The following is a 23,214-nucleotide window of genomic DNA, read 5'->3' as shown; positions in this document are numbered from 1 at the left end:
GTTGGCTTTTGCTGTTAGAAAGTCATTAGTTAGTCGGATTAGGGCAGTTTCAGTGGAGTGTTGTTGCTTAAAACCAGATTGTAGGGGGTTCATCAGGTTATTGTCAGAGAGAAATGGCGTTAGTCGCTTGTAAACTAGGAGCTCAAGTAGTTTAGAGTGGAAAGCTAGCAGAGAGATAGGTCGGATATATGTGCTGAAGGTGGGTGATCAGTCAAGAGAGATGTATAAACCCCTATGAGACACATTGGCTGTTCCACACACAAGCTATGGATGAATTTGTACTCTCATTTCTCCATGAGACTGAGGCATTAATATCTACAGAAATTTCAAAGTTGACACGTATCTCTTCTGTTCTAGTTCCTCCTGAAGATCCAGTGATAGACGGAGGTCCCGAAATCCTGCTCAGGGCTGGCACACCAACCAACCTGACGTGTCGTGCTCACAGCGCCAAGCCCCCAGCTTCGGTTGTTTGGTTTCGGGATGGCAACCAGCAGGCTGGAGATGTCTACAGTACTGTGAGTAGCCCAAGGCCATGAGTGCATCTCTTTCCCTTGCTTCATCTTGCCTTTGTTCTTATGTTAAAACCTTCCCCTGTTTATTATATTCAGCATTCCTTTGTTGCATCCACCTTGGCTCTGTGACGTTTTGTGACACATCTAATGGTACAAACTAGGATTGTCATTATAGAATAACTAAATGTACATCTATATGCCGTCCGTTTTGCAACGAACATCATCTCTGTATTTCTATTGGTCACGATAATATTGAGTATATCCTAGCCCAGAAAATACCTGAGGCACAAAATCTGTCAATAAAAAAGTCAAACCCAAAACCCAACTGGAATGTTATCTCTGTAAATCTCAGTTAAATTATTATTCTATTATATTTCGTCTGCTTGTTGGTACATCTACGTATGTCAGTATGTCTAACACCAGCCCTTTCCTACAGGAGGTACTAGCTGATGGGAAAAGGGCAACCACAGTAAGCTATCTATTGATCAGCCCAACGGATCAAGACATTGGTCGGGTGTTTACATGTAGGACATCCAATGAAGCCATCCCATCTGGAAAGGAGACCTCTGTCAAACTGAATGTCCACCGTAAGTCAACTGTCACCACAGCGTCCACCATTAATTTCCATTATACTCCTGTATCTCCTCAGATCTGTCTCCACCCTCTGTCTCTCTTTTCAGACTCTCCAGTTCCATATTCTCTTGTTTTCTATTATTTACCCCATTTATTTATTTATTTTCATTTTGATATTCTAACAACCTACTGCTATAGAGATAAAAAGAGTGCCAATGACACCTTAACAAACCTGCCATAACTTCTACCTTAAGAGCCAGGCCAAGACAATACTACTTGGCCAGTACACCATCAGCTCCCCCCTTCCACCCACTGCTGATGTGATTGCCACACCCAACCCCCTATTACTCATTGCTCACCTCCTCCTCTTTGCCTCTCGCAGGGTCTTTAACTCTACTGGAACTGCCCTAACCCCAACTGTGCCCTAGCCATGTGCCTACCCCTAATTCCAGCCCTGTCTGGCTCACATTCACTCACAGAAAGACATAGCTATAGACATACTTGTACTGTGCATTATTTATTATTATTCATAAACATTCAATGTCCCTATTAATAGTCAATCTAATAAGATGTATACCCAACTGCCCAGAGGTGTCCAACACAAGCAGATTGTTGAGCAGCAAGGTTAAAATTAGTCCAACGGGCTGAACAAATTTGGCCATGTATGGGCACCTTTACACTCTATATCAATAATTTTATCCCATAGTGTAGACAATGCCTTTTCCAGGAAGAAAAGATGTGTAAACAGGCTTGAGTAACAGAAAATGCACTCCCCTGTGCAAACACAAAATGTGAAAGTAACTTTACTAACAGTAAAGTAAATCAGTCTTTGAGGGATGAGCAAGGAGATAAAAAATGTCACTTTCTAATTAACCCACAGACAGTAATTATCCAAAAGAACACACTGCTCCAATGTACTGGGCACATGTATTAAACCCTCACTATTTCCCAACTGGCCTTCTTTGGCTTGCTCATTGATTTTCCTGCCTGCGCTCTCTGCACTAGTGATTATAGACAGGCTGGAAATTGCCTCCTCATGTCTAAAGTGTTTGGATGCTCTCTTGATAGGTTTCTTTTATGGCAGATATATAAAAAGAATTTCCTTTTTTTGTCCTATCTTTGGCCTACTATTTGTTCCCCCGCTCTTCAGGGTAACCTGAAAAGTTATATTTCAGTTAAAATACTCAAGAGGGTCTACTAGTTCCTCTAAATGTTTAATTAGACCCCATGTTCTCTCTACTCTGTAAGCTTCCATCATAGTATCATAGTGCAGGTCACTGTTGAAGAAAAAGATTTCCTCTCTATGGTTTCATAAGAGGATTCTAGTCCATCCCACTTAGGTCAAAGACCTCCTGCCCCTCCACCTTTATGCTGCCATCAGAACATTACTCCAGGTAACTGCATAAGTTATCTCCTGTGCCTCTCCCTCTGTAGTTCCATAAGAGTTATTCTAGTCCATTCAACTACTTGAGCTAAAGACCAAACCCCCTACTCTTCAAGTGTTCACCAAAAGGAACTATTCCAGTTCACTACCTGAGTTACAGACCAACTAACCACTCTTTCTTCATGAGCTAACACAAGAGGGTTCTATAAGAGCCAATGATTTGAATTAAAGACTTGTTTCCCCTTCCGCTGTAAGTCCCGCCCACTACTTTAGATATAAGCTCTTCCCCTGTGAGTTGTCAGAATCTTTGATGATCTTCTCCAAAGGAGGCTGGTGCAGATGGATAATAATGGTGACCACTTGAGACAGAACACCATCAATGGACCAAAACTGTTCTCATCTCCAAGGGAATTTTGTTATCTGCCCAATATATATCTGGTCAATTTTCAGTAGATATCAGACAGGCCTTCGGAGCGGCCCCACACACACTGTATGTCCAACTGTCACTTTTTGTCTCCTACTCCCCTTAACCTTACATCTTCTTTTTCTACTAACTTCTTTCCCTATTCTTACTTTTCTTTTTTTCTTTGTTCTCTTTTCTTATCCTACCTCCTTCTTTCTCTGCTTTTCCCAATTTCAGTTGCTTTGCTTTTCTCATCCTCCTCGTTCTTGACTTGTTAAGCATTTTTCTTCTCTGTGGTCTGTCTTCCTTCCCAGCTTTATTTTGCCGTTCCCTCATTAACATAAGACAATCAAGAAGGAGAAAGGGAAATCAGCCTTAATGTGCAATGCCAGCTGTGTATAGAAGTCAGTATCTGCATAGACGGCATGGCTGTGTGGCTTAAAAGACCATTTAGTTAATGGCATTTATCTAACCCAGGCTTATTTTGCATTCACTGCAACAACGCCGAGTGAATTCAGATGAGGGAAGCGCCACAGTACATCTCTTTGATAGTGATTTAAGATATTCCTAGCTATTTATCACTTGCATGTATGAAATCTCAGTCGAAGGGATTCTAATCGATTCTTTTCCCTTTTTTTTTCACCATTGCACATTGTCTTCTGCGTTGAAAGACACATGGTTATGAGGACCACATTCATCTACATGGGACATATTGCATTAACCCTTTGATTGGCTTCTTCTCTTCCGTCACCTCTCCGTCCTGTCTCATTCCTTCATAACATTTACTATTACAACAGATATGTATTTTTTTTCCCTTTACTGGCCACATTATTAACCTTCTGATCCATTTGTTTTCTCTTCAGATCCACCGACTGTAACATTGTCCATTCATCCCCAAACAGTACAGGAGGGGGAGAGGGTGAGATTTACCTGCAGCGCCACTGCTAACCCAGAGATTAAAGGTTACAGGTCAGCAGATTCAATATCCTCTCATAAATGTTCTTTTTTTTACCCCGCATTGAATTTTTCTATCTTTCTTTTTGGTGGGTCATTAATTGTCAAATGAAAGATGTCACATAGTTGTTAAATTTGTAATGATGTCACCAAAGCAAAAAGGATTAGCCACCCGCTGAAGCCACATTCATTTTGATAAAGAAAACAAGCTGTAAACAAACAGAACAAACCTCGCACTGCAGCTACATTCCATCAAATTAATAGACAGAGTGTGAGCAAACAGAAGAAACCTTCCACTGATGCTAAATTCATTTTAGTTAGGGATTGCACCGAATCCACTATTTGAGATTTGGTTCGGTAGTCGGCATAATCTTTCATGAAGAATTTGGGCGAATACCGAACCGAATTTGCATATTCAAATTTGGCACGAGAAGGGAAAAGTGGAAAAAACATTTTTAATTCCTAGTTTTGTGACAAAAAGATAAGTGATTTCATTAATTTGCATTTGGAAATTCAGATTCAGATTTGGTTCGGCCAGGCATGAGGATTCAGCCGAATCAGAATCCTGCTGAAAAAGGCGGAATCCTGGATTGGTGCATCCCTAATTTTAGTGAATAAAAAACCTGTGAACAAACAGAACTAACCTCTCACTGCTGTCGCATTTATTTTAATACGTGCAATGGCTGTAAACAATCAGAACAAACCTATCTCTGCAGCCATATCCATTTTAATAAAATATGCTGTGAACAAACAGAAGAAACCTCTCACTGCTGCCACATTCATGGTTTACATGAAAAGGGCTGTGATCAAACAGAACTAACCTCCTGCTGCATTTTTATAAATTGAAGGCTGATAACAAACCTGCCACGTTCATTATAATAAATGCAAAAGGTTTGATTTCTGGTTCCCTCCTCTCTGATGGCGATTGGCCACTAAGAGCATATGAACTTAAAGCAAAGAGCAGAGGACTGGAAGACAAGTGGACCGCCATATAAAACGCCAACCCCCAGCAAATGGGGTTGGGGGGTAAGGGGGAGCAGGGACATTCTGGGGATGGGAAGAAGGGAGAGAAGCCATTGCAGAGAACCTGTGGTTTAATTACAGGGTTCCCTTGTGTTTGTTAGCTCTGTGCACTAGATGGGGCATTAAAGGCGCTACTTGAACAAAGTGCACTTTTAGGTAAAACTTAGGGAATGTAGCACTTTTGCCCAACACTAGTAAATTAGCCACACAGTGCCCTTTCGATTACCTATGCTGAATATGTCAGTGATGTAGCGTTTCTCTTGGTGATTTGCATACAAGTGCCTCCTGACTGCAACCAAAGGTGCTGCTGATGCCAATTCCAAAGTGATTGGTTTCTCCTGTGAGACCTGCTCATTGCAGCCAGACACTGACTGATTATAATTACTTAACCTTGTGTCATCGGAATGGCCGGCAGCACGGGTCAGTAGAAATCAGCCCTTCCATAAAATCAACAGACGACTGCAGACTCGAGAGTCAAGCCTGGCTGTCCATTAAACACCTTATCTGAGGAATTTTATGCCTTTTTTATTTTATGGTCCTGTTTACTGCCAACTGCTTCTGTTTTACAATCATGCATATTTAAACCAAACGGGTGTATTAATGTTTTATTTATCGCACCTTTCAAAAGCGACTCTTATCCTCTGTGTGTTTGTGTTTCGCACTGTAAGTCTGGCTCAGCAATGGAAGAAAATGTGGCGGGGAGGGTGGGGGGGACTAGCGACTGCTAATCCAATTCTAAACATCTTGTAGATTAAAAGTGGCAAGGTGTGTAAACTTGTTCAATCCGTGTCTGGTGTTCCCGCTAAAGGGATTCTACCATCTCATCATTTCCCATTTTATAATGCTCTTTAACTCTTGATATATGTTTAAGCCTTGCTGTACAGTCTGCCTAAAAGCGTAGGCTTTAAAACATGGTGTTTTTGTTTGCTCTTTATTTAACCTTCCTGCTCTCTGTTTTCTTTTGTAAACAGTGGTGTAAATCACTATAGAAGCTAGACCTATGGACACAAGGGAGGTAATCTACTTAGACCCTAGATCAGGGATCCCCAACCTTTTGAATCTGTGAGCAACGTTCAGAAGTAAAAAGAGTTGGGGAGCAACACAATCATGAAACATGTTCTTTGGGGTGCTGTGATTGGCCATTTGGTAGCCCCAGGGGCGTAACTATAGAGGAAGCAGACCCTGCGGTTGCAGGGGGCCCAGGAGTGTAGAAGGCCCAGTGAGACCCTAATTTATTAGCAATTTTAATATATCTTGGTAAAATAGGCCAACTTATAAATATTTTGGGGCCCTAAATTGAATTTGCTATGGGGCCCAGTAACAACTAGTTACGCCACTGGGTAGCCCCTATGTGGATTGTTAACCTACTCTACATTGAGGCTCTGTTTGGCAGTACACCTGGTTTTTATACAACAAAAACTTGCCTCCAAGTCTGGAATTCAAAAATAAGCGCCTGCTTTGAGGCCACCGGGAGCAACATCCAAGGGTTGGAGAGCAACATGTTACTCACAAGCTACTGGTTGGGGATCACTGCCCTAGATGGAAGCCCAACAGTAATAAAGGACACAAAAGCGCGCCCTTAGTTATCATTCAAAAAGCAATTCCACCCAGGGTCTGGCTGCACTCTGCACCTCATGCTGAATAAAATATTCAGAGCTCCCAAATTTGTACATCTGAATGATGGATAAGGGGAGTGAGGGTCTGGAAACTATGTTGACTACCCCATGTCACTTCTCATGAATTCAGTGCTGCCAAATGCAGACAGCAATGTATTCATCGGAGGATGAAAGGTTTCTGTGCTCCGTTTGTAGCAGTCGAGAACATTGTATAAACTTTGCACATAGTAAACGGCCCCCTATTGAGCAGTCAATAGAGATCTCTCATCACTGCGGAAACAGTGGCCATTATTTTTGAATTAAAACAGGAGAGTCAAGTCTGAAGATGAGTGGTTTAGAGTAAAGCTGGCCATAGACACAAAGATTCGATCGTACAAATCCTCGATTCGATCATAAGAATGCTCGATCCGTCCAATTTTCGGACCGTGTGTGGAGAGTCCCGACATTTTTCTTCCCACGGAGATCGGTCGTTTGGATGATCGGCCGGGTTAAAAGATTTCTGTCAGCTGCCGATAATATCTCTGCGTGTATTGCCGATCGTACGATTTTCAGTGGGAGACACTAGCTTTTGTCGGACATAACTATCTTATGATTGCTGATCTGTTCTTTTACTACTTTATTTGATCTGAAAGGTTAGTGGCAGGTCGGGAGATGGGGAAGTCCGATCGTTCGAGGATTCGAACGATCGGATCTTTGCGTCTATGGCCAGCTTAAGCCTTTTTCTCTTACTTACGTACATATGTCCATCTGGGTGTGTTTCCATAGGTGGGCCAAGGGTGGCATGATCATCGAGTCGGCAAGGGACAGCAGTTTCGAGACACAAGTGGATTACTCCTTTTTCACGGAACCAGTCTCATGCGAGGTGCACAATGAAGTGGGCAGCACAAACGTCAGTACGCTGGTGGACGTGCAGTGTAAGACTTCAAGTTACTTGTATGGAAGAGAAGGAGGGTTTTGATTTAGAGAAGCAGAACACTGTAAAATATAAGTATGCGCCAAATGTTTTTAGCAAAGCCAAGTTCAAAAAGAAAGGAGATCAACAGTTCTAGATGTCCCATCACCCTCTTGAAAAGCAAGCACCACATATTCATCCTACATGATAAAAATGTTCCAGTAACTGATCAGAAAATGCCATCAAGGGTATAAATGACTTTGGGTTTTAAAGTTTCTGAATGCCATAAATGCCTTGGGGTTTATTTATCAAAGAGTGAAGTCTGAGATCACCACAGTCCTCTAGAGTGAAATTCCGCCACTCTCCATTAATTTTTATGGGATTTTTAAAAGAGTATTTATCAATGGGTGAAAGTGAAAGTTCATCCTTTGACTTTAAGAATCCCATCCAACTTTAAAAATCCCATAGAAATGGATGGAAAGAGGCGGTATTTCACGCTAGCGGACTGTGGTGATCTCAGACTTCACTCTTTGATAAATATACCCCCTTGTGTTGACAAGAACAGGCCATAGATTAATTTGCCTGGACACCACAGTTTTAGGCTTAGGGTGCCTTGGGGTTTATTTATCAAAGAGTGAAGTTAGAGATCACCACAGTCCTCTAGAGTGAAATTCCGCCACTCTCCATTAATTTTTATGGGATTTTTTAAAGAGTATTTATCAATGGGTGAAAGTGAAAGTTCATCCTTTGACTTTAAAAATCCCATCCGACAAGAACAGGCCATAGATTAATTTGCCTGGACACCACAGTTTTAGGCTTAGTGTCATCTTGAATTTCCTTTCTTCTCTCACTGGATATAAAATAGGACATTGGCTGTTTTTGGTTATAGGAAACGGCACAATTCTAATCCATTAAAAACATATCCTTTATTCTTTTGAAGCAGTGAGGGAATCTAATCCTCTAGTGATAAGCTTTTGATTTATAATACGCTCTTGGTTTAGTAATAAAGATGGACATGAATAAATAATGAGCAATACCCCTGACACAGGATGGGGATTTCTATTTTAAGAGCCAGTGAGTGAGATTTTTTTTTCTACTTGATGTGGATGCCTGGGGAACAAACTAATGAGATTCTTCTTCTCGCAGTCGCACCACGCATCGTGGTCGAGCCAAAGCCTACAACCACAGACATGGGATCTGACGTAACCTTGACTTGTATCTGGGCTGGAAACCCTCCGCTAACTCTGACTTGGACAAAGAAGGGATCCAACATGGTAGGTTTTTTTATGGTAATCATATCATTATATGATAGACCATATTATCATGAATGAGTAATCTTTCCAGACCTTTCATGTAGAATATATTTAGTTTGATTTAAGAAGTTGCCAGTAGAAACCAATCAACTCGTTCTGAAGAGTCTACTTCAAGTTAGAAAATGAAAACAAAGACCTGATTGTTGCCATTGGCAACAATCAAGTGCAATGTAGCACGAGTGTTTGTAAAATCAACCAGGAGCTACATCTTCCAGCATCTCAGCCACAGCTGAAGGCATCAATGGATTAAGTAGACACCATATTTATGTAATTGTTTGCCACACTTTTGTTGTAAACCTTAAACAACCAATATATGTATGTTAATCATCAACAACTATCATCAACCATGTGCTAGGAGTTTTCTTTAGTGGCCAACACATAACCTTTGCTTTGATTATTGAATGTACTGGATACACCAGGTGCCTGGTGCTGCCTTTAAAAAGGTTTCTAATCAGTTTTATAGAATTCTTTTTTTTACATAGCAACAATTTATATCTGCAATCTCAATGCTATGTTTTTTCTCAACCATCTGTTTGGTCGAGCATCTTCCCACCTTAGCCTGGGGACTACTCAATACTATAATACTAAACTCATAGCTGAAGCCACCAAGCTGTTCATACTTGCAAACGAAATGCTCCTAGAGCAGTTAACAGCTACTTCTAAGTAGTCATCTAAGAATCTACTTCAACCTTCAGTTATTATGACAGGCTGCCTTGGTGGCCACTGCTAGAAATCAGAGAGTAAAATAATTCTCGGTTTGTACCTTAAATAATCCAAAAATTTATATCAGTTGGGATGAGAAGAGATGTGGACAGGATTCCTCAATAATAGACCACTATTCCTCTTAGTAGGCATTATAATACCTCCTCAAAGCAAAAGTCTCTAATTAGTAGAAAATCCAACACATCATTATGTTTGTATTGCTGTCTTCGTATAAAAGACATATTTAGTTAGCAACGTTTAATCTATAAAATCTTGGAAGTCCCCTTCTTCCTCAATAATTTAGAAAACCAACTTCAAGTCGTATCAACACACTAGAGCCTACTTCAATGGTCTCATTGCAGAGAGCACTCGGAGACTGTTCTAGCTATAAACAATGTGTGGGTCTAGACATTATGCTAGGAACTTCATATTTTTGGGATTTCTCATCTGCTTTAGAACAAGTGCTTCAACTTCTTTCAGTAATTCAATTGTTTCTTCAGTCTTTAAGCTACCCCCAGCTAAGGGTGCTCACTAATTCTTCTTGACTGTTAATACTTTGTAAATATGTCTGTTACTATGCTTCCACTGTACAACCCTACTGGATATGTTGGTGCTATCATACAATTCATTATAATAATGATTATCTCTCCAGGTACTAAGTAATGGAAACCAGCTGTTCCTAAAGTCAGTAAAACAAGAAGATGCTGGGCCCTATGTGTGCAAAGCTATCGTCCCACGTATCGGGGTTGGAGAGAGAGAGGTCACATTGTTTGTGAACGGTAATGCCTTAATTAATGATCAGCAAACTTATAATTATGGGAATCTTTACAAATTTAGACATGGGTGGGACTGTCCTACCAGAGTACTAGATAATCTCTTGGTGGGCTCCAGGCAAGGATGATTCCCACTGGTCCGTACTTATTTCTACCATATACCTACATCATCTATTAAACTAAGCACTGTCTAAATCTAATTATTATGAGAGGAGGTCATTGATTTAAGGTTCTTTGGTGGGTTTGGTGATGCCCAGTCGAGAATTGAATTCAGAGAGAGAGAGAAACTGAGAAACCTCCAGTGGAAGAATTCCATAATAGTATTCTCGATCTCTTCTGCTGTTGAGAACTTGGCATTCCTTGGCAGCTGAGGAGAATTCCAAATAAGCCTCAGTTGAGCTAAAATGACCCCAATTCTTGTGTTATTTTTCATTATCTTGTATTCTGCAGTGCCAAGCCAAAATCCATTTATAATATCCAGAATGATAATTTCTCACTGTAGTCAATACTTCATTGACTACCTTGCTCCACATACAGATGATTGCTCTAGCAATAAAGGATTACCAGGTAGAGGAAACCAAGATTTTAATTTTAACTTTATTGCTGCCCTGAATTAAAGACCTTTTTTTTTTACTGTTTCTGATATTTGTAGAGAGGTAACTGGTTTAGTAAAGCAAATACGAGTACCTACCACGGGCAAATAAATAACAAGAAAAAAAATGTAGCTGGTTGGGGGGGAAATTAGATTTTTCTTTTTTTTGTAAAGTGCGTGAATTATCCAGTGATGGGTCAGAGGAATTTCATTAATTCCTCTTTATGAGATAAGGGAATTGAATCTCATGCTAATCTGAATTAAAGAGAGCATTCTTATGGGCCTGCTCTGTCACTCGCACAGCCAATAATGGCTGCAATTAACAATTCCGCCTTACGCAGCAAAATTGTGCAGAGAGCATGTAAAGACTGATGACTGAGGTTCTCTTTATATCCAATAACTGTAACAACATATCCTGCACCACGTCTGGTATGTAAGTGACACCCTTTCAACCCGCGCTTCTTGCCACCTCAGCACAGGAGGATCAATCATTTTGGCATCCCACTTTATGCCTGTGTAATGATATTCTTAGAAGCTGTATTTTTGGTCAGATCCATGTAGATATGTTTTTTTTAAAAAAAAAAGTCAATTTATTAATTGAAATTGAAGAGATTATGAGTTGTACTAATTTCTCTTCATTGGCTTTGGTGAATCAGGTCCCCCTATAATTGCCAGCGAGGAGGTGCAATATGCTGCACGCGGAGACAAAGGCAAAGTGGAATGTTTTATCGGAAGCACCCCGCCGCCAGACCGTATTGTGAGTATTCTTATTATTAATACATATTTATAAAGTACCAACATATTCCAAAACACTGTACAATAAAGGCAGTAAAAATCTCTTTAGCTGTTCTCAACTTGCGCAAGCCAGAAACAAACTGGCCCAGGAATGTGCCAAAAATAATCCCCTTCTAGATGGATATCTGGCCTGGACTTGTCTACGTATTTATTCCCAGGAAAATCCCTGTATTCTCAGGCAATGGCCCTAAACATACTTATAATGTCTGTGTACTCTGTTTTGTTTTTTTTTAAAGATTCTGTTCAAACAATTCACTCTACCATGTAAAATGTCAGTCCTAAACCAGCAAGTGTATTTTTTTAGTTGTAATATTAGTGTGTAGGTGCATCTCAGGTCATTTTGCCTGGTCATGTGCTTTCAGAAAGAGCCAGCACTTTAGGATGGAACTGCTTTCTGACAGGCTCTTGTTTCTCCTACTCAATGTAACTGAATGTGTCTCAGTGGGACCTGGATTTTACTATTGAGTGTTGTTCTTAGATCTACCAGGCAGCTGTTATCTTGTGTTAGGAACCCCGATTCCTTTGCAAAAGATTCGGCCGAATACTGAACAGAATATGCAAATTAGGGGTGGAAAGGTAAAAACATTTTTACATCCTTGTTTTGTGACAAAAATTGCATTTCCCTCGCCCCTAATTTGCAAATAAGGATTCGGGTCGGCCGGGCAGAAGGAGTCAGCCGAATCGGAATCCTGATGAAAGAGGCAGAATCCTGGCCAAATCCTGGATTCGATGCATCCCTAGTTGTTTGGCTGCTGGGGGGGAAAGGGATGGGGTGATATCACTCCAACTTGCAGTACAGCAGTAAAGAGTGACTGAAGTTTATCAAAGCACAAGTCACATGACTGGGGGCAGCTGGGAAACTGACAATATGTCTAGCCCCATGTCAGATTTCAAAATTAAATATAAAAAAATCTGTTTGCTCTTTTGAAAAAAGGATTTCAATGCAGAATTCTACTGCAGCAGCACTATTAACTGATTCATTTTGGAAAAAAAACCATTTTCCCATGACAGTATCCCTTTAAGGTTCTGCAATGACGTTCCAGTTAAGGCTCTTTCCTTTGCTTCTATAAAAGGTGTTACCAACTTTGCTTGTAGATTTTCCTGGTCTCCTTTCTTCTTTAAAGCCCACCTCCACTCTGGCAATGTGATGTTTTGCAAACAAAAAGGAATAGACGGTCCACCAGGGCTCAATCCTTGACTAATAAACGCCTCTAAAATCAGCTGTTTTCATGCATATTGGCTATTTATTCATGAATCATTTATGAGATATTTTATGCACATTATAAATGCATAAATGAACTGGGATCCCCCCTAGCAATTAAAGACGCATCAGGTTGGACGTAGTGCCCATCAATGGGGCTAGGGTGGGTGAGAAGATGTTTTTCCTGAACACTATGAAATGTGCCACGTTCTTATATTGCTAGAAATAAAACATCAACTTTCCTAATGGAAATGCCATGCAAAAGAATCCGATTCTTTGAGGCTCATGTTTAATAAAAAGACAGCTACTTTAGATGCAAATTTCTAATGGCCCCTGGAGAACGTGCAAGTACTGCAGCTCTTAGAGCTCTCAGAGAAGCCGGGGGTGGTGGAATAATAATAATCATAATAATATAAGTGGGAAGGGACAATTATCCTACTGTCCTGTGTTAGGTTTAGGGATGCACCGAATCCAGAATTCGGTTCGGGATTTGGCCAGGATTCGGCCTTTTCAGCAGGATCCGGATTCGGCCAAATCCTTCTGCCCAGCCGAACCGAATCCGAATCCTAATTTGCATATGCAAATTAGGGGCGGGAGGGAAATTGCATGACTTTTTGTCAGAAAACAAGGAAGTAAAAAATGTTTTCCCCTTACCACCCCTAATTTGCATATGCAAATTAGGGTTTGGATTCGGTTCGGCGTTCGACATTCGGCCGAATCTTTCACAAAGGATTCGGGGGTTCGGCCGAATCCAAAAAAGTGGATTCGGTGCATATATAGTTAGGTTAGACAATTCACTAGACACCTACAGACCATGCAGGCAGGGCTGCCGTTACAAATCACAGGGGGCCCCGTACAACAACATTTTTGGGGGCCCCTGGGCCCCACCCACCCTGGCCCCCGTGCCCCTCCCCAGATCCCGCCCACTCCACATCACAGTTAAAAGACCACACAAACATCAGTGCTAAAGAAGGTAACCCATACATTGGTGGCCAGGGGATTAAAAATAAATAAATAAAAAAACACACATTGGTGTTCAGTAGAATTGAACTTGTGGCTTCAGAACTTCAATTTCGCCTCCTTTCGTGACTTTGGGTCTTTTCGCCGATTCAGGACTTCAATTTCAGCTGTTTCCATGAATTCGGGTCTTTTCAGCGCTTCAGGACTTAAATTTCGGATGTTTTCATGACTTCGGGTCTTTTCGCCGATTCGAGACTTTGGCTATTTTCGTGGTTTCAGATCTTTTCGCTGCTTCAGGACTTCAATTCCAGCTCTTTTTTTTACTTCGGGACTTTTCGGCGCTTCAGGACTTCAATTTTGACTGTTTTCGTGACTTCGGGTCTATTCTTCACTTTAGGACTTCAATTTCGGCTGTTTCCGTGATTTCAGGTCTTTTAGGCGATTCAGGACTTCGGCTATTTTCGTGGCTTTAAGTCTTTTCGCCGCATTGGGCATTTTATTTTCGGCTGTTTTCGTGACTTCAGGTCTTTTCAACACTTCGGCTTTGGCTATATTCATGGCTTCAGGTCTTTTTGCCGCTTCTGGAATTCAATTTCGGCTGTTTTTGTGACTTTGGGTCTTTTCGCCACTTTGGGACTTTTGGGAGTTGCTTAGAATTAGCTATTCTATAACATACCAAAAGCTAAGTTAAAGGAATTGTTCAGTATCAAATAAATAGGCTGTGCAAAATAAAACGTTTCTAATATAGTTAGTTACGCAAAAATGTAATGTAAAAAGGCTGGAGTGACTGGATGTGTAACATAATAGTCAGAACACTACTTCCTGCTTTTCAGTTCTCTTGGTTTCCACTGATTGGTTACCAGGAAGTAAGTTGCTGAGTTAGAGAGCTGAAAAGCAGGAAGTAGTGTTCTGGCTATTATGTTACACATCCAGTCACTCCAGCCCTTATACATTACATTTTTGCCTAACTAACTATATTACAAACATTTTTTATTTGGCACAGCATATTTACCCAGTTTTTATTTTTATTTTTACACTGAAATGTTCCTTTAAAGATGAACCTCCCCTTTCAGCTGTCCATAGAAGAGCCAGTATACAGTGCTAAAACGAGCCAGCAGCCTATTGGATCTGCTGGCAAGTTTAAAAATCCCATTGGGTATGGACTGTATGATAGCCAGGGAGGAGAAATCGAGCGCCGCACAATGGATCACCGATGTGTCGCCTTTTCTGAAGAGGAGCGCAAGAAGAGTTTCGGAATGTTATTTCTTAATAAAGACTTTTCATAAAGTTTAATTTGTCTTGGTGGGTTTTTTTCGATGTATACTAAGGAATTTTTTAAAAACATTTTTTGATGTTACTGGTCCTTTAGGGAAGATTCAATTACGGAAAGATCCATTATCCTGAAAACCCCAGGTCCCAATCATTCCAGATAACAGGTCCCATACCTGTAAAAGATTTCGTAGGATTTGAACATTTTGGTTGCACCTCTTTGTTCATACCAAATCTATGGGGCCAATTTACTATCAAAAAATTTGTGGTTTTCCTATTTTTTTTTTAAAGCTCTAAAAATTCAAGATTTATTAAGTGTAAAAACCACAAACATCTCTAAACTTTGCCAGGTAAAAGCTGTCAAGGCCCTATAGAAGTCAATGGAAGCTGTGCTGATCCTCCTAGACTGTTTTTAATCAATTTGGACTTTTATAGGTTTTCAGGGGGTTTTTTTCACTAGGAGGTATCCGAAAAACTGGAATGAATATTCCGTATTAGTACTTTTTTAGGATTGTTCAGCGTTATTTTCAGTTTGTATTTTATTTTAATAAATGTTATGACATTCGTGGTTTTAGATAAAGTGAGTTTAGTTGTGGTTTCAAAAAACACTAAAATTTGACATTAAGGGGCAGATTTATCAAGGGTCGAATTTTGAAGTAATGGGAGTTTTTTTTGAACTTCAGGAAATTCGGAAAAAAAAGGCCAACCGAAATTTATTAAAAAAATCAAAGTTTTTCTTTGCAGGTGAATCGGCTGTATTCAATCGTTCGACCGTAGGAATATCGCAAAATCCTTCGACTTCGATATTCGAAGTCGAAGGGTTTTACTTAGACGGTCGAATATCGAGGGTTAATTAACCCTCGATATTCGACCCTAGGTAAATGTGTTGAAAGTCCCGTTTTTCTCTGCACTGAACAGTCAGAAAAAAAAACAAAATCTCTAACTTAATTTGCTTTTGGCAGAGAGCCTAGAAAAGCCACAACAGAAGATGAGATACATTTGTAACAATTCAAATGTATCTAGATAAGCAAATAAGTAATTGTAACAATATAAGATAACAGGTCCCTTGGGAAAAGTTAGACTCGCAGCTTAAAGGGTAATTCACATCGTTAGCAAAACTGTAATAACTGAAAAAAACCACAGAAATATTTTCAAACTTTTATAACCTGCGAAATTTTGTAGTCAAATAAATTCTGCCACACTATGCACGGCAACTTGTTTGCCCCTCTTTTTATTTCCAAAATGTTGGGAGGTATGTATATACAAAGACATTTTTGAAAACATTTTTTTGATGTGGAGGACTTTAAACCCTGATATACAATACAAGAAACTTTGAGCTAGAGTAATTATTTAGAGCAGTGTAATAAAGCAGGTGTTGGAGCTTGAAGTCCCTAAATCAGAGCTTTCTACATAACAAATTCTATATCTGTATTACACGTTATGTTGGATGTTAAATGAGATTGAAGTCTTATGTTGTGTTTTTATAGCAACATTACTTAACGGTAACCAACTCTCCCCAAACCTCTAGGAAGTCATATTTTAAGTAGTCAATATAGTAATAAACAAGTACAAGAAATATTGCAAGCATTAAATCCAACTAAAGGGAAAACTCTCTGCTAACTATGCAACTAGGTTGCATGTCTCACCACCTGCTAAATCAACATAATTCTGGGAATGCATATACAACAGACGCGTTTTAAAGCTATATTTGCATTGCAATAAGGGGTTTCGTGTCATTTCATACATTTTTCAATGTTAGGCTTGGGCCTGGAAAGAAAATGTGCTAGAGACCGGAACTCTCGAGCGGTACACGGTGGAACGGACCACATCAAGCAACGGTGTCCTGTCTACGCTCACCATTAACAACGTCATGGAAAGTGATTTCCAGACCTACTATAACTGCACGGCGTGGAACAGCTTTGGACCAGGGACGGCAATCATTCAGCTTATGGAGAGAGGTAGGAACCAAAGTCACCTTGTCTTTTCATGTGAAAGTCAGTAATCAATGGAGGCAGTAGTCCAAGAGTACAGAAAGACTGGTTGGTCTTCTGACTGGTCTGTAGTTTTCTAGATCACACTTCCCAAGGTTGAAGCGATGCGGGCACCAAAAAGACTTGGGGGAATATTTTTTGCTCTTTGAAACATTTGTAAGTCCAGCCCATGGCCAGTTAGGCTAAAATATACAGTGAGCACACACAGGACCGCCATCAGAAAGCACAGGGCCCCATACGACAAAATTTCATGGGCCCCCTGGGCTGTGCCCACCGCAAGCCCCACCTACAGGTCCACCCTCCCCACCCCACAGGTCCGCCCCCCCACCACACAGTAAAAAAACAAAAAAAATATTGGTGGCTAGGGTTCCCACGTTAATAAAAAATAAAAAGATATTGGTGGTCAGGGCCCCCATAATAAAAATTATGGGCAGGGCCCCCCCATTAAAAAATATTGGTGCCTAGGACCCCACATGAGAAAAAAAATTGGTGGCCAGCCCCCCCCCCACATTATAAGAAAATTGGTGGCCAGGGACCCTTAAACGTCTATGCCTTTCCGAAGTCAGCAGCTCTCAGAAAGATGGGGGACTCTCCCCCCTGTCCCCCCCTGATGGCTGCCCTGAGCACACATGTTCTGTCTTAGATATTCATGGCAGAGTTGTATTTAGAAGGTTCTTCCCCAAAAACTACATGTAGTACTGCCCGATCTGAAAAGTGATTTTGTAGTACAATTGTGTATTAATATGTTTATCACACAATAAATTACCATCTTTTCAGTTTAATACATGAACGGAAGCTTACGTGCAATAAAAAGAAATGAAATATTCTACATTTAAATGTAGCACCCATGTTTTCAGTATCCGAACATTAAACCGACGATTTTCATGTTTTTATTTCCGGCAGAGGTGGTCCCAGTGGGAATCATAGCTGGAGCAACGATCGGTGCCGGGATACTTGTCATAATCTTCTTTGGCTTCTTCATCTTCTTTCTCTATAGACGTCGTAAAGGGAGTAAGTATAAGAACTGCAGAGAAAAGTCTTTCTCTAATTACAGGTGCAAAGTTTGCACCATATTTAAAAGCCCCATACCCAATACAATGTACTTGTGGGCAGTGGTTGGCCGGATCATTACTTGGCCAGAATGAAAATCTGGTGCAGGGCCCAGAGCAGGTGCAACTTAAAGCTTGTCCATATATTGCAATATATTTAAGCTGGCCAACTACATCAAAGTCATCCCATATCTGGCCAGTCCTACACTCAAATAGCATTCATTCATTAAAAAGGGCAACCAAGTTTGGGAGTTTTACTTTGAAAGCAGCAAGTAAGTTGCAGGTAAAACTAATGGGGTTATTTATCAAAGTCCGGATTTATCTCAATATTTTCTGCTACAAACTCGATCAAATCCGCTTGGGTTTTTTATGCTTATTTATTATTACATTTTCCAGAAAATTTGGTTTGTGGGAAAAAATTCAGATTTTCAAAATTTTTTCGGATTTCCATCCATTTTTCATGAAAACTTCGGGGTATTGCACGAAACCCAACGCACATTAAGGGGCCGATTCACTAACTTCGAGTGAAGGATTCGAAGGTAAAAAACTTAGAATTTCGAAGTTTTTTTTGGGCTACTTCGACTACGACTTCGAATCGAAGGATTCGTAGTAAAAATCGTTCGACTATTCGACCATTCGATAGTCGAAGTACTGTCTTTTTAAAAAAAACTTCGACCCCCTAGTTCGCCATCTAAAAGCTACCGAAGTCAATTTTAGCCTATGGGGAAGGTCCCCATAGGCTTGCCTAACTTTTTTTGATCGAAGGATATTCAAACTATCTGCTAAATCCTTCGACTTCGACAAAACTATCTGCGCTAAATCCTTTGACTTCGATATTCGAAGTCGAAGGATTTTAATTCCTAGTCGAATATCGAGGGTTAATATTCGACCCTTAGTGAATCGGCCCCCAAATAATCATTGGGACTTCTCCCATTAACTTATATGCAACCTCAACAGGTCTGAGATGCCAGATTTTCAGATTCAGACTTTTCCATCCTCAGGGTTAAATAAATTCCGAAAAATTTGTGATTTTTTACGTCAGATTTTATTTTAAAAAATTACGAATTTTTTGTGATTTTTGCATTCGGAGTTTAGTAAATAACCCCCTTAGTCCCTGTGCAAATGTATAATGAAGCAGTAGAATTCTTAATGAATCAGATGAAAATTAAGCATAGGACTGGCCAGATATGGGATGATTTTGACGTAGTTGTTCAGCTTAAATATATTGCAATATATGGACAAACAATCCCTGTGTTGTTTAAAGGGTAAGGCATTTTTCAGTAGCAGTATGCACAAAATGTCTCTGTCTTAAATATATTGATAATGGGTTGAGTGCAGAGGACTGTTGTCTTTATCTATTTTGTGGTCACAATCTCATTGCACCCCCGCCTAATGATTTTAAATTAGTGGTGAGTACAACTTTCCCTTGTTTGCAACTTAAAGCTTGCCATAGGTAGGTGGTAATTATAGAGCTTCCTAGTGCTTTGCACTGCTGTGGTCCTATTTGTCCGCAATGATCCATAAGCTAGGGGCATGACATATGCAAGTGAAGTCTTATCAACCCTTATGAATCACTCATGAGATATCATAGTTACCACAGAACTCAAAAAACATGTTAAATTTTAGGTCGCAAGGACGTCACTTTGAGGAAGCTTGATATCAAAGTGGAGACAGTGAACCGGGAGCCACTGACCTTACACTCCGACAGAGAGGAGGACACCTCCAGCGTCTCCACAGCGACACGAGTCATGAAGGCAATCTATTCCGTAAGACAAGACTATAGAAGCTTTATAGCATAGCTGGGAATGTGTAAGAAAACTTTGTAAACACTTCTGGATTTTATTGTGACATAGTCAATAGGGATCATGGTTGGTGATGATTTAGTAGAATAAAGGGTTTGTAGAAAAAGTACTACAATTTGAAAGACAATTGAATTGGCTGATCATGGCCATGGGTTCTTCCATAATCCTAAAAAAAGCTGAGGTCAGTGTAGTAGGACATCATGTTTTCTTTCTTCCTTTGTAGTCATTTAAAGATGATGTTGACCTGAAGCAAGACCTTCGTTGTGACACCATCGACAGAGAAGAGTATGAGTTGAAGGTGCGGCACCCATATGTTTCACATCGATGAATATGTGCCTTAATTCCGATTTACAAACTCTCTAGTGTTTCTTTACCAGACACAGTTCAGTGTAGCCATGGCAGTGTGGGTTGACATGAGTCATGGGACTTTCAAAAGGGGTATCATCGGGGCACTAGAATGGTTATTCTTATACTCCTTGTATAAGCATGAAAGCACTGTCTTGCATGAAAGACCATGATGTGATGTATTATTATTGTGTGACGTGATGTATGATTTCAATTATGAATTTCCATGTCAATTTAATGCCTCTTTCTCTTTCTCTGTATGCTGTGTATACAGAGTGAAGCAAACATTGACATACAGTTGCATACTTTTTATGTTTTACAACCACTGCATTCCTCCATCACAGAAGGGACATTCTCTAGTTATCACATCATGTATTTGGTTATGATGGGACTTCATTTCAGCTGTATGGACTTGACTGTGCATGATTCCTTGGCCGGGACTCTTTTGATGGAACTCTTAACATATCAGAGCTATCTGGACATATTGAGAACTGTACTGTCTACAGTCATATTTATTTCAGTGAACTCTACTTCCAGCTGGATGGTGCATTGCTTCAGTAGACAAGTCTTTGATGGGACTTTACTCAGTTGCTGGACCGATGCCTCAAGAAGTTTGGAACTGTCTACATGCTCTTCTGACTTCATTCCTATGGATTCTTCTTTAGAGCAACTTGACATTCCCCATATAACGCCTTTCTTCAGTTTTATGCAACACAGACAGCTGCAGTCATCAACAACAACAGTATAAGGCTCTGCAATTTCCCTCATAGCTTTGTAAACGCTAGACGCCCGCACTGTGTAATTGTGATAAACAGATACCATGTTGAAGGAAAACGGAAAGCTATGTTTTAACATATGTCTGTAGTTGAAAAGAGTTCATTTTATTTAAATGTTTTAATAAATGTATGCAACTGTATAGTGGCTTTTGCTTCACCCTGTAATTACACACACCTTGTGCAGACATGCTGATGACTATGTAATTTATTGCTCAATTAATGGATGGAAGGTAAGATCCATTAATCAGTTTTATTTTGTTCATAGTCAACCAGCCTACCTGCTTGTTTCCTCTTCTTCAATGCTGACACCACTTGCTGGAAATTCACCACTCTATGAAAGTGACTAATCTCTTTTTATTCCATAGGATCCGACCAATGGTTACTACAATGTTCGAGCCCATGATGACAGGCCAAATTCAAGGACGGTGCTGTACCAAGATTACCGTACTACAGGAGCAACAAGATTTGATGGACGGCCATCTTCCCGTCTCTCTCATTCCAGCGGTTATGCCCAACTCAACTCTTTCGGTCGGGCCCCTGCTTCAGACTATAGTACAGACCCAACTACTACAGTAACTCCAGCCACAACAGATACTACCAGTCAACTGTCATATGATAACTATGAAAAGTTTGGGACGCATGGGTTCCCCTCTAACTCTGGGTATCCCACATTCCGCCTTGGCTACACACAGCCAACCACCACAGGTATGGATCGGGGACCATATGATACTTATGACCCAGTAGGGAAGTACACAGGTGCCACACGCTTTTCATACACTTCCCAACATTCTGATTATGGACAGAGATTTCAACAGCGAATGCAGACACATGTCTGAGGATGGACTAAAATGATGGTGGGCATAAAGGGGAATAGCAGAGAGGAGAACATTGCTTAAAAGTGAGTCTTCTCTGGGATGTCACCATAAGACAGGAGGGGACTCCAGGAAGAGCAGTGCCCTCTCACAATGTCACCTGATACTCAGGGACCCTTATGTCTTGACCTCAGAAGTCCCCCTAAAACCAGCTGCAGTAGCCCAACCAGGCAGAGCCTTGTGGCTTTGATATGGAAGAAGATGCCAATCAAAAGGCTGGCCTTTTAGCACCTGAGCATTCCTTCAATACCACTGATTTTGCCATCTGGAGCATGGCAACTGGTATGACTAAGAGCCAACTAGGTACTGGTGAAGCTTTTGTCTCCACCACCACTTTTGAATAACCCCCTGCAGACACTCCTCCCTTGGGCACATTCCTGCTTTTTAACACTCCCATCAACTGCCGCAATTGTTGCGCTTTCATTTTGACACAAAGCTGTTTTTGTTATTTTTGTTTTAGGTTCTTTCTTTCTTGTTTGTTTAATAGTCAACCACACACATTCCAGCTACTGGAAGGGATGGAGAGTAGAGGGGTATATCAATGTAAGATGCATGCCATGTATGGTTTTGTCACTCTTTTGGTGTAGAGTAGACCTCACAACCCTTGGAAGCTATTCTGAGTATTGCTTGCTAAAAAAAACAACTCTAACGAGTTGGACGTCTGACATTTAAGTTGCTTAACCAGTGACGCTTTTTCCACTCATGTTTGATTCTATTTTCTGCTGGTGCAAGTTGTATAAGACGGTATTCAGCAACAACACAAATGTTAGGTTCTATAATGAGTCATACGGACTATGCTGTAAGACCAACAACCGATACACAAACAGGACTTGTCTATGAAAGGCATTCACACATAGCAACACTTTTTAAAGTCAGCCGTATGGTAAGGTAGATATGTACATAATAACAAAGAACTTCCCCCCTGAATAGTTTGCACATTTTTGTTTATTAAACAGGGCTTTAAATGGGAATTAATAACTACAGGTCTCGATGTTAAAAAAAGACGGACAAATACCCATCAGAGAAATGAGTTAAAATATCTGTGACTGATGAAGACTATATACCTACAGTACTGTTTCGCTAAAAGGCCAAGGGGTATATTTATCAAAGAGTGAAGTTAATAGTGAAGTTCCGCCACTAGAGTGAAATTCCGCCACTTCCCATTCATTTCTATGGGGTTTTTAAAGGCGTATTTATCAAAGGGTGAAATTTCACTTTCATCCATTGATAAATACGCCTTTCAAAATCCCATAGAAATGAATGGGAAGTGGCAGAATTTCACTCTAGTGGCGGAACTTCACTCTTTGATAAATTTACCCCCAAATGTGCTGCTACATTAAGGGGCCGATTCACTAACTTCGAGTGAAGGATTCGAAGTTAAAAAACTTCGAATTTCGTAGGTTTTTTTGGGCTACTT

General features: G+C 40.4%; 1 protein-coding gene across 2 annotated transcripts in view; it reads left to right on the top strand.

The window, feature by feature from the left end:
* Positions 1-22,986, top strand: part of LOC108699399 (kin of IRRE-like protein 1) — a 168,061-nt gene extending 145,075 nt beyond the window's left edge. Inside the window, exons 4-15 of one of the 2 annotated variants that reach the window (XM_018231453.2) lie at positions 358-515; positions 949-1,099; positions 3,736-3,841; positions 7,231-7,379; positions 8,504-8,631; positions 10,025-10,151; positions 11,394-11,494; positions 16,722-16,920; positions 17,857-17,964; positions 19,629-19,768; positions 20,028-20,102; positions 21,291-22,985. In XM_018231453.2, coding sequence (XP_018086942.1) covers positions 358-515; positions 949-1,099; positions 3,736-3,841; positions 7,231-7,379; positions 8,504-8,631; positions 10,025-10,151; positions 11,394-11,494; positions 16,722-16,920; positions 17,857-17,964; positions 19,629-19,768; positions 20,028-20,102; positions 21,291-21,761 — 1,913 coding nt within the window. In that variant the 3' untranslated portion in view covers positions 21,762-22,985. Of the gene's footprint in view, positions 1-357; positions 516-948; positions 1,100-3,735; positions 3,842-7,230; positions 7,380-8,503; positions 8,632-10,024; positions 10,152-11,393; positions 11,495-16,721; positions 16,921-17,856; positions 17,965-19,628; positions 19,769-20,027; positions 20,103-21,290 lie in introns of both variants that reach the window. The other variant, XM_018231454.2, reaches the window with a different exon arrangement.
* The last annotated feature ends 228 nt before the right edge of the window (positions 22,987-23,214 follow it).

This window comes from Xenopus laevis, chromosome 8L (assembly GCF_017654675.1).
Source record: "Xenopus laevis strain J_2021 chromosome 8L, Xenopus_laevis_v10.1, whole genome shotgun sequence".
Classification (NCBI taxonomy): domain Eukaryota; kingdom Metazoa; phylum Chordata; class Amphibia; order Anura; family Pipidae; genus Xenopus; species Xenopus laevis.
The sequence above is the reverse complement of the archived record's forward strand: the minus strand, read 5'-3'. Positions and strand labels throughout refer to the sequence as shown.